At 51.6% G+C, this 16,083-nt stretch overlaps 4 protein-coding genes across 27 annotated transcripts in view; 3 read left to right on the top strand and 1 right to left on the bottom strand.

Moving 5' to 3' along the window:
• PSMB6 (proteasome 20S subunit beta 6) overlaps positions 1-13,950 on the top strand; it is a 213,915-nt gene extending 199,965 nt beyond the window's left edge. For 10 of the 22 annotated variants that reach the window (XM_050765458.1, XM_050765450.1, XM_050765449.1 and 7 more), the window contains exons 2-7: positions 11,632-11,755; positions 12,187-12,254; positions 12,891-13,022; positions 13,135-13,264; positions 13,464-13,608; positions 13,735-13,950. In XM_050765458.1, coding sequence (XP_050621415.1) covers positions 11,654-11,755; positions 12,187-12,254; positions 12,891-13,022; positions 13,135-13,264; positions 13,464-13,608; positions 13,735-13,877 — 720 coding nt within the window. In that variant the 5' untranslated portion in view covers positions 11,632-11,653 and the 3' untranslated portion in view covers positions 13,878-13,950. Of the gene's footprint in view, positions 1-1,135; positions 1,140-4,448; positions 4,453-11,622; positions 11,756-12,186; positions 12,255-12,890; positions 13,023-13,134; positions 13,265-13,463; positions 13,609-13,734 lie in introns of those variants that run through there. The other 12 variants (XM_050765467.1, XM_050765460.1, XM_050765464.1 and 9 more) reach the window with 4 other exon arrangements.
• The window catches only part of C16H17orf107 (chromosome 16 C17orf107 homolog), a 206,416-nt gene that overhangs the window by 85,733 nt on the left and 104,600 nt on the right, over positions 1-16,083 (top strand). The gene's annotated exons all lie outside the window — the stretch shown is intronic.
• The window catches only part of VMO1 (vitelline membrane outer layer 1 homolog), a 200,421-nt gene continuing 184,979 nt past the window's right edge, over positions 642-16,083 (bottom strand). For all 3 annotated transcript variants that reach the window (XM_050765510.1, XM_050765512.1, XM_050765509.1), the window contains exons 2-4: positions 1,510-1,716; positions 1,290-1,405; positions 642-1,019 (exon numbers count right to left, since the gene is read on the bottom strand). In XM_050765510.1, the coding sequence (XP_050621467.1) occupies positions 722-1,019; positions 1,290-1,405; positions 1,510-1,704 (609 nt within the window). In that variant the 5' untranslated portion in view covers positions 1,705-1,716 and the 3' untranslated portion in view covers positions 642-721. The remainder of the gene's footprint in view (positions 1,020-1,289; positions 1,406-1,509; positions 1,717-16,083) is intronic.
• On the top strand, positions 4,446-5,944 carry GLTPD2 (glycolipid transfer protein domain containing 2). Its single transcript, XM_050765429.1, is given in 7 exon segments — positions 4,446-4,467; positions 4,470-4,550; positions 4,659-4,723; positions 4,944-5,110; positions 5,192-5,202; positions 5,205-5,531; positions 5,534-5,944. Coding segments are annotated over 7 exon segments (867 nt in total). The 3' UTR covers positions 5,728-5,944.

The raw sequence follows: 16,083 nt of genomic DNA, 5'->3' as shown, positions 1-16,083 counted from the left end.
GGCTGAGGCAGAAGAATCGCTTGAACCCTGGAGATGGAAGTTGCAGTGAGCCAAGATCATACCACTGCACTCCAGCCTGAGCGACAGAGAGAGACTCCAAAAAAAAAAAAAAAAAAAAAAAAAAGCCAGACTTCCATTACTTGTCTGAAATTTATGTGTTTAAGTGCGTTTTTCTCGAGTCCATAACTTTCAGCAATCTACCATGGACCCCTGAGACCAAACCCAAATGTATGCCTCCCCCAATGCCAGGTTAGGAGGGGAAAAGGAGACTCGGTTCCCCATCCCTTAAACAGGTGCGACCAGCCTGGTGCCGTGGTTCACGCCTGTAATCCCAGCACTTTCGGAAGCCGAGGCGGGCGGATCATGAGGTCAGGAGATCGAGACCATCCTGCCTAACACCGTGAAATCCCGTCTCTACTAAAAATACAAAAAAAAAAAAAAAAAAAAAAAAAAAGCCAGGCACTGTGGCGGGCGCCTGTAGTCCCAGCTACTCGAGAGGCTGAGGCAGGAATGGCATGAACCCGGGAGGCGGAGCTTGCAGTGAGCGCAGATCGCGCCACTGCACTCCAGCCTGGGAGGCAGAGCGAGACTCCATCTCAAAATGAAATGAAATGAAATGAAATAAACAAGCGAGGCCAAAGTCAATCCGGAGAAGCTTTAATAGCAGGAAGTGAGACTAGCCTCCTGGCCCGGGAGAGAGCGGCGGCGGCGGCGGCCCCGTTCAATTGAGGCAGCAGAATAAGCGCACGTCGTTCAGCGCAGTGTCGTCGCTTAAGCCTCCAGGTCCCTGGATCTTGGTCTGCAGGCCGCACACGCCCTTGGGGCAAGGGTCACTCCAGTCTCCAAAGTCTCCCCAGCTCAGCCCAGGCCCCTGCAGTTCCTCGCCGTCCGAACAGCGGAAGCGCACGTTGTTCGCTGCTGTGTTGTCACCGAGGGTCGTGGGTGCTTCCACGCGAAGCGAGAAAGCCACTAGGTAGGCGCCGCCGCGACACCACAGCGGCTCGCTCCATTCGCCCCAGCTGCAAGGGAAAGGGAGCTGCGTTGCCTCTGCCGGCGCCCCCATTCACCAAACCCTTGAGACTTTCCAAGCCAAGTGCTGTGTCTGACCTGGTGGGCTGGGTGCTCCCTGACAGAGGGGGAGTCTTCCATCCATCCCTTGCCCGCCCCCCGCCCCAGTCTACACTGCCCGGTAGCTCTGGAGGAGCCAGCCTGCCTGCCGCGACGGAGTATGTAATAGAGGGTAAGGGACATACCATCACCCCAAGGGATCCTAGACCCCTGTGCCCCACCTTCCAGACTGGGACTCCACCACTTGCGTGTTGCCTAGGACGCTCCCGGGCGCGCAGTGCAGCCTGATTCCATTCAGTGCAGTGTCATCGCCAAGAATGCCTTGGGGAGGCTCCACCTGGGTATGATGAGAAGAGCAAGGGCGAGTCACCAAATTATCATCCTTGGCTCGATGGTGCCACGAATCTCCACCCTCTCCAGGACCTAAGCCCGAGCCCCAACCTTGAGCGAGAACCCGCTGGCGAAGAATCCGTCAGGACACATCTCAGGCCAGGCCCAGTCGCCCCAGGGACCCCCGTTGGTCACTTCGATGACCAACGGGTAGCCGTTCCAGCCATCTGCCTGTGCACATGTGAAACGCGTGGCCTGCAGAAGCAGCAGCAGCGGCAGCAGCTTGGCTCCCCGGCCTGGCTCCATCCTGCAGCTGTGAATCAGGCCTCCTAAGCAGATTTATATCAGTTTGGCCCCTGTGAGGGCTCCGATTGCGGAAGGGCCTCCCAGATAAGTGAAACCTAAAACTAATCCACTCCCGGAACCCTATTTCCTGCTGCCTGAGGCAGAGGCTCCCAGAGCTAGGGGAGGAGGGGCAGTGAGAGAGGGTGAACTGAAATAACCATCACCTATTGAACATTTACCACAGGCTATGAATTATGGTTAGTGTTTTGCAGTGTTTTATTTAACCCTCACAACAATTTTTAGGAGATGAGAATTATCCTTCCTCTTTTGTAGAAGAGGGAACAGGCTCAAAAATGGCAAGCAACTTGCCTTAGGTTTACAGCCAAGCAAGCTGGCAAACATTCCAGCAGGGAGAGTGGAGACAGAGTGGAGACCAGGGCCAAGGATGGAAGTGACCTCCCAGGAGTCCCACCAGGGACAGGATGGGTCAAGGGCAACCCAGAGACCTCCAGGATGTGAGGGGACGTCAAAGTGAGGATAAGACAAGAATCCTTGAACTGGAGAAGCTGAGAAATTTCCTGTCAGCTTAGAAGTCTCCTCCTCCTCTGAGAGGTCTTCTGAGAGATCAGGGCCCTAACACCTTGAGAATCTGGGACACCCCTCCCCACCTTAAAAGAAGATACATACAAACAGAAATAATTTGTTTTTATTTTATTTTATTTTATTGAGTCAAAGTCTCTCTGTTGCCCAGACTGGAGTGCAGTGGCACGATCTCGTCTCACTGCAACCTCCACCTCCTGGGTTCAAGCGATTCTCCTGCCTCAGCCTCTCTAGTAGCTGGGACTACAGGCATGCACCATCACGCTGCCCCACTAATTTTTGTGTTTTTAGTAGAGACAGAGTTTCACCATGTTGGCCAGGATGGTCTCGATCTCTTGACCTCATGATCCGCCTGCCTTGGCCTCCCAAAGTGCTGGGAATTACAGGCGTGAGCCACCGTGCCCGGCCAAACAGGAATAATTCTAAGAAGTTTGGGGACAGGTGACTAAGAACCTCTAAGAAGAGATCATGCTGTTTCTTCCATTGCTTTCTGTATGTATCCTTATGTCCTTTCCCGGAATGCCTTTCCCCCTGTGACCACCAGGTGGACTCCTAATTTGCAAAACAAAAAGCAAGAAAACCTAAGTATGTTTTTGGTTTGTTTGTTTGTTTGTTTTGAGACCAAGTCTCACTCTGTTGCCCAGGCTGCAGTGCAGTGATGCCACCTCGGCTCACTGCAACCTCTGCCTCCCGGGTTCAAGCGACTCTCTTCCCTCAACATCCCGAGTAGCTGGGATTATAGGCACTCGCCCCATGCCTGGCTAATTTGTATATTTTTAGCAGAGACAGGGTGCTGCCTTGTTAGCCAGGCTGACCTCAGGTGATCTGCCCAACCTTGGCCTCCCAAAGTGCTAGGATTACAGGCGTGAGCCACCGTGCCCAGCCTAAAAATGCCTGGCTAAATTTGTTAGGGGGCCACAACCCCTGATTTACGTGCCCCTCATATACACTCCTTTATTTAGTATCTATTTATTCAGTATCAGTTTATTCAGTATCTATTTATTTAGCAATAATATGTTTTGGCTTAAGCAATAGTCCAAGTGCTGTAAGCAAGAAAAACAAGGCCCCTGCCATCAGAGCTCACATTCCATCGCGGGAGACAGAGGATAAATTCTCCCCCAGTGGACCTTGAGCTCTGTGAAGGCATTTTTGTATTCTTGAAGCCTAGTACATGAGGAAGTGCTTAACAAAGGTTGGTGCAATGAATGAATGAATCTGGAGTTTTGAAAAGTAAACCTCAAAAATGCAAAAGGATAAAGCCTGATGTTTATATACGATTGCGAGATGTCACATATCCAGTACGATTGTGAGAGGTCGTGTATGCAGTACGATTGTGAGAGGCCACGTATCCAGTACGATTGTGAGAGGTCATGTATGCAGGGCAAGACAAAGTCCCCTGGGGATAAGATAGACAATTTAGAAGTAGGTGTTCCCGGGTGGGAGCGGTGACTCACGCCTGTAATCCCAGCACTTCGGCAGGCCGAGGCGGAGGGATCACAAGGTCAGAGGTTTCACACCAGCCTCGCCAGTATGGTGAAACCCCATCTCTACTAAAAATACAAAAATTAGCCGGCACTCTCCAGCCTAGGTGACACAGCGAGACTTTGTCTCAAAAAAAAAAAAAAAAAAAAAAAAAAAGAGAGAGAGAGAAGTAGGTGTTCCCTGGATTCCAGAGGTGTGTGATGCTTGAACTTAATATTTATAGGGCAATTGTGGTCAGCTTTTCCATTTAGTGTTTTCATATACATTATCATTTAATCCACACATGAGCTTGCAAAGTACCTATTATTATCCTCAATTTACAGTGGAGAGAACTCAAGACCAGAGTGAATTAGGGCCCACACCACTGCTCAGTAGGGGAGCTGTTCTGGCCCCTGCCTCTCTTCCCAGTACTCAGAGTGCCTCTTACTACAGCTGGCCCTACGGGGAAGGGAAAGGCACTGATCTGTCACTGCTATCGAATCCCCCAAATTCCCTTCACCCGGTTCCTCGCACCCGGGGTAGCTGCCCTTTGGGGCGAAGGGCACAGGGGAAGGGGCCTTAGTAGGTTAATTATTAACCCTTTGCCCCTCAGGGCACCACGGGCTTCTCTCCCCTCCTGGAGGTGGAGGGACACTTACTGGCTAGGGGCTGGTAAGGGGGCGGTGGTCCCAGCAGCAGGCATGGGGGTGGCGGTGCGGCCCCCAGACTGCGGCACTGGTTCAGCCACTCAGTTCCTCTCACTATCTTCCCGCTGCTGCTGCTTTATCTCAGTGCTCGGAGCCTAGGTGAGCTGCCCCTTCCCTCACCTGCTCCGGGAGGAACCCCGGAGTCCAGGCCCTCAGGACTCAAGCCTCTTCCTCTAGCCCTCACCGCTCTGCTTCTCCTGTCCCCAGGCGCCCGCTCGGGCTGCGGAGCCGGGGCTCAGGCCTGCGTTTCACGGGGAACCGCGCCCTTCCAGGTACGCTTGGCGCAGGGCTGGGCGCGGGAGCTCCAGGAGGGACCAGAACAGGGGGACGTGGAGCCAGGCTGAGGGTCCGGCGAAGGGCGGGTCCTCCCCCTGGTCTCCCCTCTCCCGTCGTAAGCTGAGCGCACAGCAGAAGAGCCACCAGCTACACCTTCGGAACAATTTCTTCAGGGCGGAATCTGCCCCACCTCTTCCCATCGTGTCTACCCACCAGGTCCGGAAGGAGTCGGGACCCCTGGAGGCCCCGGAGAGGAAAGAGCCTCCGTGTCTGGCCCCTCGGGGGACGCTGGGCCGTATGATGAGGCCGTTCCACGCCAGTGTGAAACCCGAAAGGGATGTGAGGCTGTCGCCGTACCTGGCGGGATGGCGGGCACTCGTCGAGTGAGTGGCCTCCCGCCCCCCAGCCGGCCCCCGCCTCCTTGGCAGCTACATCGCCATTCTCTCAAATCATCTCGCCCGCAGGTTCCTGACTCCCCTGGTTCAGTATTCGCCTTCGCCACTAGGGAGGCCTTCACCAAGGTGACAGCCCTGGAGGCTCGGGTGCACGACCCGGACGCGGAGCACTACTCGTCTCTGGGGGCCATGGCTGCGTGGGAGCGGCGGGCGGGACTGCTGGAGCAGCCGGGGGCGGCCCCCCGGGACCCGGCCCGGGGCTCGGGCTCTCGCACGCTGCTCCTGCTGCACCGTGCGTTGCGCTGGTCCCAGCTCTGCCTCCACCGGGAGGCGACCGGCGCGCTGGGAGGCCCGGACGCGGGAGTGCAGTGCAGCGACGCCTACCGCGCGGCCCTGGGTTCGCATCACCCCGGCTGGTCCGTCAGGCCGCCCGCCTCGCCTTCCTCGCCTTCCCGGGTCGCCGCCGCCTGCTGGAGCTGGCGTGTCCTGGAACCACCCAGGCGGAGGCGCGGGCCGCGCTGGTCCGGGCCGCCGACACCCTGGAGGATGTCTACAACCGCACCCAGAGCCTGCTGGCCGAGCGCGGCCTGCTCCAGCTGACCTAGGACAGCGGCTGCGGGGACCGGCGGGAACGCAGCGGATCGCCCGGGGTAGGGCCGCGCAGCCCGAGGTCAGCTCCGCAGCCGGCGCCGCGGCCGCCTCCGTATCCCGCCTCTTCCGTAACGTCGCGGCGGCGAGGGCTGCCCCCCGGCAGGGAATGGCGTTGAGCTCCCTCTGTCCGCAGTCTCGGAAAGACAGCAGGAGCTGTGAGGAATAAAAAGTATTTGGCAGCATCGACGTAGGGCGTTTTGTGTGATGACGACAGGCGCTTAAGGGAAATAAAAAACGAATGTGAGAAGATGTGTCATCTCTGTTCCCGGCAGCCGAGAGACTCACGCTTCCCCGGCCTATCGCAGTCACTCCCGTGGCTTTGGTTGCCAACCACACGCCGAGTCTCCAGCTCAGACTTCTCCCTGAGCTTCACCCCTGTGCAGCCAAGTATACAGCAAGCATCCTGCACACTCCATAGACACTGCAAATGCAACACGTCCAACACTAGTCCCACCACCATCCCCCCAAGAACTGCACCTTCTATGAATAAACGGCACCCTCACCCTTCAGCTACCCAAGCGCACGTGCGTCATGCCTCACACCAAGCGGCTGCTCAGCTCCACTCGGCCACTCCCACAGTGAACATGAAAGACCCTGCCATTTCATACACTGATAACTCCCAAATCACCACTTCAATCCACTTTCTCCCGGACTCCAGAATCCTACATATACGATTGCCTATTAGGTATTTCCCCTAGGATGTCGCTTAGTCATAGCAAACTTACCATGTCCAACGCTAAGCTCCAATACGCCCTCCCCACGAAAATTCTCCCTCCATAGTCTTTGCTGGCTCAGTGAATGACACTTCCATTCTTCCAGGTCCTCAGAGCAAAAACCTCATCATCCAGACCCTTCTGGGGTTTTGTTTGTTTGTTTCCACTGCATTGCAGCCTGCGCGATGGGAGTGAGACTCCTTCTCAAATAAATAAATAAATAACAATCAACAGTCCCGCGCAGTGGCTCACGCCTGTAATCTTAGCACTTTGGGAGGGTGAGGCGAGTGGATCACCTGAGGTCAGGAGTTCGAGACCAGCCTGGCCAACATGGTGAAACCCTGTCTCTACTAAAAATACAAAAATGAGGCCGGGCGTGGTGGCTCACACCTCTAATCCCAGCACTTTGGGAGGCTGAGGGGGGCGGATCACAAGGTCAGGAGATCGAGACCATCCTGGCTAACATGATGAAACCCCGTCTCTACTAATAATACAAAAAATTAGCCAGGCATGCTGGTGGGCACCTGTAGTCCCAGCTACTTGGGAGGCTGAGGCAGGAGAATGGTGTGAACCCGGGAGGCGGAGCTTGCAATGAGCAGAGATGGCACCACTGCACTCCAGCCTGGGTGACAGAGCAAGATTCCATCTCAAAAAAAAAAAATATATATATATATATATATACAAAAATTAGCCAGGCACAGGGGCGTGTGCCTGTAATCCCAACACTTTGGGAGGACAATCGCTGGAACCTGAGAGGCAGAGGCTGCAGTGAGCCAAGATCGCGCCACTGCACTCCAGCCTGGGCAACAGAGCAAGACTCTGTCTCAAAAAACAAAAAACAAAACAAAAAAACACACAAAAAAAAAAAAAAAAAAAAAACAATCAACAAATTAGGAATAGAAGGGAACTTCCCCTGCCTAGGCATCTATGAAAAACCAAGCTAACAGCATTGTCAATGATGAAAGACGTTTCCCTAAGTTTTTCCCCTAAAATGAGAAACAAGACAAAGATGTCTGCTTTTGCCAATCTATTCAACATTGTACTGAAGTAACTCGCCAGAGCAACTGGGCAAGATAATGAAATAAAAGGCATCCAGATTGGAAAGGAAGAGATAAAACTATCTCCATTTACAGATGATATGATGGTTTATATAGGAAAACCCCAAAGAATATAGACACAAACTATTAGAACTAATAAATGACCTGGCGCACTGGCTCATGCCTGTAAGCCCACCACTTTGGGAGGCTGAGGTGGGCAGATCACGAGGTCAGGAGATCGAGATCGGCCTGACCAACATGATGAAACTCCGTCTCTACTAAAAATACAAAAATTAGCGGGGCATGGTGGTGTGCACAGAAGAACTGCTTGAACCCAGGAGGCAGAGGTTGCGGTGAGCTGGGATCGCACCACTGCACTCCAGCCTGGGCAACAGAGTAAGACTCTGTCTCAAAAACGAAAAACAAAAAAGAACTAATAAATGGTTCAATGAAGTTGCAGGATACAATATCAAAACCAAAATCAGTTGTATTTCTATGTACTAGCAATGAACAACCCAAAAATGAAATTAAGAAGACAACATCACTTATAATAGCATCAAAAAGAATAAAATACTTGGGAACAAATTTAACCAAAGAAATGCAAGACCTACATATCGAAAACTATAAACACTGCAGAAATGGACAGCTAATCCTAAAATCCCAATGGAGATGCAAAGGATCCAGAAAAGGCAAAATAATCTTGAAAAGGAGGAAAAAGTTTTTTTGTATTTTTTAGTAGAGATGGGGGTTTCACTGTGTTAGCCAGGATGGTCTCGATCTCCTGACCTCGTGATCTGCCCGTCTTGGCCTCCCAAAGTGCTGGGAATACAGGCTTGAGCCACCGCGCCTGGCCTAACCTCAATTTTGAAAAAAAGTACTACAGGCCGGGCACGGTGGCTCACGCCTGTAATCCCCGCACTTTGGGAGGCCGAAGCAGACAAATCACTAGGTGAGGAGTTCCAGACCAGCCTGGCAAATATGGTGAAACCCTGTCTCTACTAAAATTACAAAAATTAGCCAGGCATGGCAGCAGGCGCCTGTAGTCCCAGCTACTCGGGAGGCTGAGGCAGGAGAATTGCTTGAACCTGGGAGGCGGAGGTGGCAGTGAGCCGAGATCACGCCACTGCTCTCCAGCCTGGGCAACAGAGCGAGACTCTGTCAAAAAAATAAACAGACAGACAGACAGACAGAAAGAAAAGGAAGGAAGGAAGGAAGGAAGGAAGGAAGGAAGGAAGGAAGGAAGGAAGGAAGGAAGGAAAGGAAGGAAGGAAAGAAAGAAAGATGTACTACAAAACTATAGTAATAGAGACAATATGATACTGGTATAAGGACAGACATATAGATCAATGAAACAAAACTAAGAATCCAGAAATAAGTCCATATATGTATGGGCAATTGATTTTTAACAAGAGTGCCAAGATCATTCAATGGGGAGACAGTCTTTTCAACAAATGGTGCCGGAACAACTAACTAGCTATCCATATGCAAAAGAATGGATTTGGACTTTTACTTCACATCACATACAAAAATTAACTCTAAATGGACCACAGACCTAAAAATGTAAGAGCCAGCACTATAAACTTTCATGCTTCAAAGAACACCAATGAAGGACATGAAAAGACAATCCAATGGGAGAAAATATTTTCAAATCATGTATCTGATAAGTTTCTAGTACCTAGAATATTAAAAAGGACTCTTACAACTCAACAATAGAAAAAAAAACAGCCGGGCGCGGTGGCTCAAGCCTGTAATCCCAGCACTTTGGGAGGCCGAGACGGGCGGATCACGAGGTCAGGAGATCGAGACCATCCTGGCTAAACCCCGTCTCTACTAAAAGATACAAAAAACTAGCCGGGTGAGGTGGCGGTCGCCTGTAGTCCCAGCGACTCGGGAGGCTGAGGCAGGAGAATGGTGTAAACCCGGGAGGCGGAGCTTGCAGTGAGCTGAGATCCGGCCACTGCACTCCAGCCTGGCCACAGAGTGAGACTCCGTCTCAAAAAAAAAAAAAAAGAAAAGAAAAAAACAGCCAGGCACAGTGGCTCACGCCTGTAATCCTAGCACCTTGGGAGGCCGAGGCGGGAGGATCACGTGAGGTTAGGCGTTCGAGACCAGCCTGGCCAACATGGTGAAACCCCATCTCTTTACTAAAAATACAAAAATTAGCCGGGTGTGGTGGCGCGTGCCTGTAATCCCAGCTACCTGGGAGGCTGAGGCAAGAGAATCGCTGAAACCCGGGAGGCAGAAGCTGCAGTGAGCCTAGATCATGCCAGTATAAAAAGACAAATAGAGCTGGGTTCAGTGGCACACACCTGTAGTCCCAGTTACTTGAGAGGCTGAGGCAGGAGGATCACTGGAGTCCAGAAGTTCAAGGTTGATATAGTACACCATGATCGTATCTGCACTCCAGCCTGGAAAACATCGCAAGACAACCCCCCCCCTCCCCGCCGCCACACACACACCCCGCCATTGTCTCAAAAAAAAAAAAATTAAACTCCAAAAATTTATTAAACAAAAGACATATCCCAATTTTAGAATGTGCAAAGAACTTGAATCATGAAAAAAGACATACAAATGGCCAATTATCTCATGGAAATATGCTCAGCATCACTAATCATTAGAGAAATACCAATGAAATCCACAAGAGGCCGGGCGCGGTGGCTCACGCCTGTAATCCTAGCACTTTGGGAGGCCGAGACGGGCGGATCACGAGGTCAGGAGATCGAGACCATCCTGGCTAACACGGTGAAATCCCATCTCTACTAAAAATACAAAAAATTAGCCGGGCGAGGTGGCGGGCGCCTGTAGTCCCAGCTAACCGGGAGGCTGAGGCAGGAGAATGGCGTGAACCCGGGAGGCGGAGCTTGCAGTGAGCCAAGATTGCGCCACTGCACTCCAGCCTGGGCGACAGAGCGAGACTCCGTCTCAAAAAAGAAAAAGAAAACCACAAGGTACCACTTCACACCCACTAGAATGGCTGTAACTAAAATAATGCACAATAACAAGTGTTGGTGAGGATGTGGAGAAATTGGAACCCTCATACATGGCTTGTAGGGATGTAAAATGGTGCAGTTTCTGTGGAAAACAGTTTGTCGGTTGCTCAAAATGTTAAACATACAGTTATAGAACCCATAAATTCCTCTGCCAGCATATACTCCTAAGTATATAACTAAAAGAAAGGAAAACATGGTGTGGTCACTTTAACCCAAAGACTCTCAGGTTTATTTTGTGGGCCCTTTGGCCTGCAGCTCCGTAAGATCGGTAGGGCGCAAGCCACTAGGAGGGTTTTTTGTTTTGGTTTGGTTTGGTTTTTGTTTTCTGTTTTTGTTTTTTTTTTTTTTTTTTAGACAGAGTCTTGCTCTGTCACTCAGGTTGTAATACAGTGGTGTGATCTTGGCTCACTGCAACCTCCGCCTCCTGGGCTCAAGCGATTCTCCTGCCTCTGCCTCCCCAGTAGCTGGGATTACAGGCGCGCCCCACCACGCCCGGCTAATTTTTGTATGTTTTAGTAGAGATGGAGTTTAACCATGTTGGCCAGGCTGGTCTTGAACCCCTAACCTCATGATCCGCCCGCCTCGGCATCCCAAAGTGCTGGGATTACAGGCGTGAGATACCGCGCCCGGGCAGGACGGATCTCAGTTCACTGCAAGCTCCGCCTCCCTGGTTTACGCCATTCTCCTGCCTCAGCCTCCCGAGTAGCTGGGACTACAGGCGCCCGCCAACTCACCCGGCTAGTTTTTTGTATTTTTTTAGTAGAGACGGGGGTTTCACCGTGTTAGCCAGGATGGGCTCGATCTCCTGACCTCGTGATCCGCGGCCTCCCAAAGTGCTGGGATTACAGGCTTGAGCCACTGCGCCCGGCCCGTTTTTTTGTTTTTGTTTTTGTTTTTTTGTTTTGTTATTTGTTTTTTGTTTTTTGTTTTTTTCAGACTTTCTTGTGTTTGTTGCTTGCCACGCTGCCATCAAGTACGCACTGTCGCAAAAGAACCGTCCCCATGCAGTACTGTACTTTTCTTTTCCCTTCTGCCGTCAACCTCGTAGTAGCTTCGCTCCCAGAAGGCCTCAAAGCGCGACCAAAGAGCGTGACAGAGCGCTTTACGACAGTTGCTTTGAGGCAGTACCGGAGGAGAAATATGGCGGCCACCCTACTAGCTGCTCGGGGAACCGGGCCGGCACCGGCTTGGGGGCCGGAGGCCTTCACCCCAGACTGGGAAAGCCGAGAAGTGTCCACTGGGGTGAGGAAGGACTCGGGGTTTATAGGATGTGCACAAGGCCTGACGCGATGGGAAGATAAAGCTTGAGTGGGGTTGAGAGATCTGGCAGGGGCGGAGGGGAGGTAGAATGTGTTGTGCTCCAGGAATGGGGAGAGGCACTCCGAGGATGGTGGAGTGGTGTGGTAGCTTCGTAGTAGGAGGTGGAGGGTGGGCTGAAATGTGGAATTCTGGAATCCTGCGAGGCTAGTGAAGATCCTGGGCTTAAGTCCGGGATGAGTCTTTTGGGATTTGAGGGTTGGCATTCTGGTATTCTGCGGGGTACTGAGGCCCCTGTAAGATTTGAAAATGGTTCAGCGACGCACAGATTTTGTATTTTGGGAACTAGGTAGAGAGATCATTGAGGCTTGTGTATGCTGGAGAATGTGGACTCACTCCTTTTTCCCTTTTCCCAGACTACTATCATGGCCGTGCAATTTGATGGGGGCGTGGTTCTGGGGGCAGACTCCAGAACAACCACTGGGTGAGCTCAGGACAGATTTGTGAAAGGTCTTCCCATCTTCCTTTTCCTTTCCTGCCTGCCAGCCCACCCTAATCCTCCACAGACCACTGTGGGAAGAGAGGTTTCTTCTCTCTCTGGAGATTAAGATTTGTCCCAGCTTTTATTACTTTCAGTTCCCCTCACTCTTTAGGGGAATCCTTACAAAAGTCTGTTCTCCAGTCTGCTTCAGTTTGGATGAGAATAAGCAATACTGGAGGCCAGGCACGGTGGCTCACGCCTGTATTCCCAGCACTTTGGGAGGCCGAGACGGGTGGATCACCTGAGGTCAGGAGTTCAAGACCAGCCTGGCCAACATGGCGAAACCCCGTCTCTACTAAAAAATACAAAAATTAGCCGGGAGTGGCAGCGCGTGCCTGCAGTCCCAGCTACTTGGGAGGCTAAGGCTAGAGAATTGCTTGGACCCAGGAGGCGGAGGCTGCAGTGAGCAGAGATCGCGTCACTGCACTCTAGCCTGGGCAACAGAGTGAGACTCCATCTCAAAGAAAAAAAAAAGGCAATACTGGACATCCTGTCCCTGAGCCCTAAGAGAGTGGGTAGTGATGGGATGGAGGTGGAGGACAGGTGGGCTCCTTTCCTCACTATTCTGCCATCCTGCAGGTCCTACATCGCCAATCGAGTGACTGACAAGCTGACTCCTATTCACGACCACATTTTCTGCTGTCGCTCAGGCTCAGCTGCTGATACCCAGGCAGTAGCTGATGCTGTCACTTACCAGCTCGGTTTCCACAGGTGCTTGTGGGCAGGGGAGGGGCAAATATCTGAAGGGAGTTGGAAGCTGAGGAGCTAAATGGCCTGACTTCTAGGTCCTGAAACTTTCTCTGTGACTTCTCTGACCCTCTAGCATTGAACTGAATGAGCCTCCACTGGTCCACACAGCAGCCAGCCTCTTTAAGGAGATGTGTTACCGATACCGAGAAGACCTGATGGCGGGAATCATCATCGCAGGCTGGGACCCTCAAGAAGGAGGGCAGGTCAGATCCCCACCCCCGACCAGAGCACACTTGAGCCAGGCCTTTTATCCTCTCCCCAACCATTTTCTTTTTCTTTCCAGTCTCTACCTCACTTATTCTTACTATTAACGTTCCTCAGACCAATAGCAAAATGGACAGGTGAATGTACATGTGTTGGAGGGAGGATACGACTGGTAACTCCTCTCCTTCTATCTGGCAGGTGTACTCAGTGCCTATGGGGGGTATGATGGTAAGGCAGTCCTTTGCCATTGGAGGCTCTGGGAGCTCCTACATCTATGGCTATGTGGATGCTACCTACCGGGAAGGCATGACCAAGGAGGAGTGTCTGCAATTCACTGCCAATGGTGAGAGCTTAGGCTCCTGGGCCTGTGAGCTTCAACCCCAACTACCTAAGCCAGGCCAACATTCCTCATTCCTTGCAGTGATCCCAGCATCTGACTCTGAACCCAGCTTTCTCCTTTTATCCACAGCTCTCGCTTTGGCCATGGAGCGGGATGGCTCCAGTGGAGGAGTGATCCGCCTGGCAGCCATTGCAGAGTCAGGGGTAGAGCGGCAAGTACTTTTGGGAGACCAGATACCCAAATTCGCCATTGCCACTTTACCGCCCCCCTGAATCCTGGGATTCTAGTATGCAATAAGAGATACCCCGTACTGATGCAAAATTTAATAAAGTTTGTCACAGAGAATCTTTATACTTTGGGGTTCTTTTTTTTGACTTCAAGGTTGAATTTGTCTGGCCCATTCCTATTTGTATAAACCATTGCACTGAACTCAGAGCGAGTTGGAGAGGAAATGAAAGGAGGTTATGAATGCTTGATTCCCCAATAAGCTTTTACATGGGTGGTTTTCAAACCTCTTCTCCAAACCACCTTCCCCCAAACTTTCTTTCCCCCACCATATCCAGGTCCTTGAACCACTGGATTGTGGTTGGTGTTGGGGGTACCAGCAACACCCGCTCCCTGTTCAACCCCAAGGTAGAACTCGGAATTCTGACTAAAACTGGAGTCACCTTCCTCAGCCTGCTTCCTGCCAGTCACCATGGGTGACTACTGCTCCTAAGTCCACAAAGAGCAGCTTCCTCCAGTCCAGCCTCATGGTCCCCTCTCTCCACACTTAACCTCTATCACCTCATCTTGTGATCAACAGGCGCACTGTGACTTCCTTGGCTTTTGGGAGAAAGGTGGGCCTTGTTTGCAAATGGAATTTAAGATGACAGTTGAGTGGGAGAACACAGCCACCAGGAGTGCTTTTGGCCAGCTCTGGAAGCCACCATTCCCATGGTGGAGGGTGTGATCAGCCCCTTGGATGAGAGGCTGAAAATGGACTCTGGCCCCTCCGAAGCTGTCCCCATTCAAGCCAGGGACATAAAGGAGCTTGATAGCTGGGACTACAGGTATGTGCCACCTCACCTCAGGCCTAATTTTATTATGTATTTTTTAGAGACAGAGTCTCACTCTGTCACCCAGGCAGCAGTGTCACTGTCATAGCTCACTGTAACCTCAAACTCCTGGGCTTAAGTGATTCTCCTGCCTCAGCCTACCAGTGTGCTGGGATTACAGGCATGAGCCACTGTGCCTACCCTTTTTTTTTTTTTTTTTTTTTTTTGAGACAGAGTTTTGTTCTGTTGCTCAGGCTGGAGTGCAGTGGCCTGGTCTCAGTTCACTGCAACCTCCACCACCCGGTTTCCAGCGATTCTCCTGTCTCAGCCTCCCAAGTAGGTGGGATTACAGGCGCGTGCCACTGTACCCAGCTAGTTTTTGTATTTTTCGTAGAGACAGGGTTTCACCATATTGGCCAGGCTGGTCTGGAACTTCTGACCTTGTGATCTGCCTGCCTCGGCCTCCCAAAGTGCTGGGATTACAGGCATGAGCCACCACAGCTGGCCTTTTTTTTTTTTTTTTTTTTTTTTTTGAGACGGAGTTTCATTCTTACTGCCCAGACTGGAATGCAATGGCGTGATCTCAGCTCACCGCAACCTGCACATCCCAGGTTCAAGCGATTCTCCTGTCTCAGCCTCCTAAGTAGCTGGTATTACAGGCATGCACCACCATGCCCAGCTAATTTTGTATTTTTAGTAGAGACGGAGTTTCTCCACGTTGGTCAGGCTGGTCTCAAACTCCCGACCTCAGGTGATCCACCTGCCTCGGCCTCGCAATTTTTTTTTTTTTAAGATGGAGTCTGGCTCTGTCCCCCAGGCTGGAGTGCAGTGGTGCAATCTCGACTCACTGCAACCTCTACCTCCTGGGTTCAAGCGATTCTCCTGCCTCAGCCTCCTGAGTAGCTGGGATTACAGGCGTCCACCACCACGTCTGGCTAATTTTTTTGTATTTTTAATAGAGACGGGTTTCCACCATGTTGGCCAGGCTGGTCTCGTACTCCTGCCTAGGCCTCTCAAAGTGTTGGGATTATGGGCGTGAGCCACCGCACCCGGCCTAAAATTCATTTTTTAGAGCAGTTTTAGGTTCACAGCAAAATTGAGTAGAAAATACAGATATTTCCCATGTGCTCCTCTCCCCACGTGGGCAGCCTCCCTCACTGTCAACATTCTGCACCAGAGATGGCCATTTGTTGGAACTAGTAAACCTACGCTGACACATCACTCCCCGATTTCCACGTGGCTACTCATCATTCAGCTCTCAGCTCAAATGTCACCTCATCAGGAAGGCATTTCCCGACCACCTGAAACTGGAGAAACACCACCCCCTAGTCCCACTCTCACATGACCCTGTTTCACTTTCTTCACAGCAGCACATATCACTGTCTTGGGTTCACTTAGTTGTTTACCTGTGTATGATTGTCTCCCTACCTCTACTAGAAAG

This window comes from Macaca thibetana, chromosome 16 (assembly GCF_024542745.1).
Source record: "Macaca thibetana thibetana isolate TM-01 chromosome 16, ASM2454274v1, whole genome shotgun sequence".
Lineage (NCBI taxonomy): Eukaryota > Metazoa > Chordata > Mammalia > Primates > Cercopithecidae > Macaca > Macaca thibetana.
The sequence above is the reverse complement of the archived record's forward strand: the minus strand, read 5'-3'. Positions and strand labels throughout refer to the sequence as shown.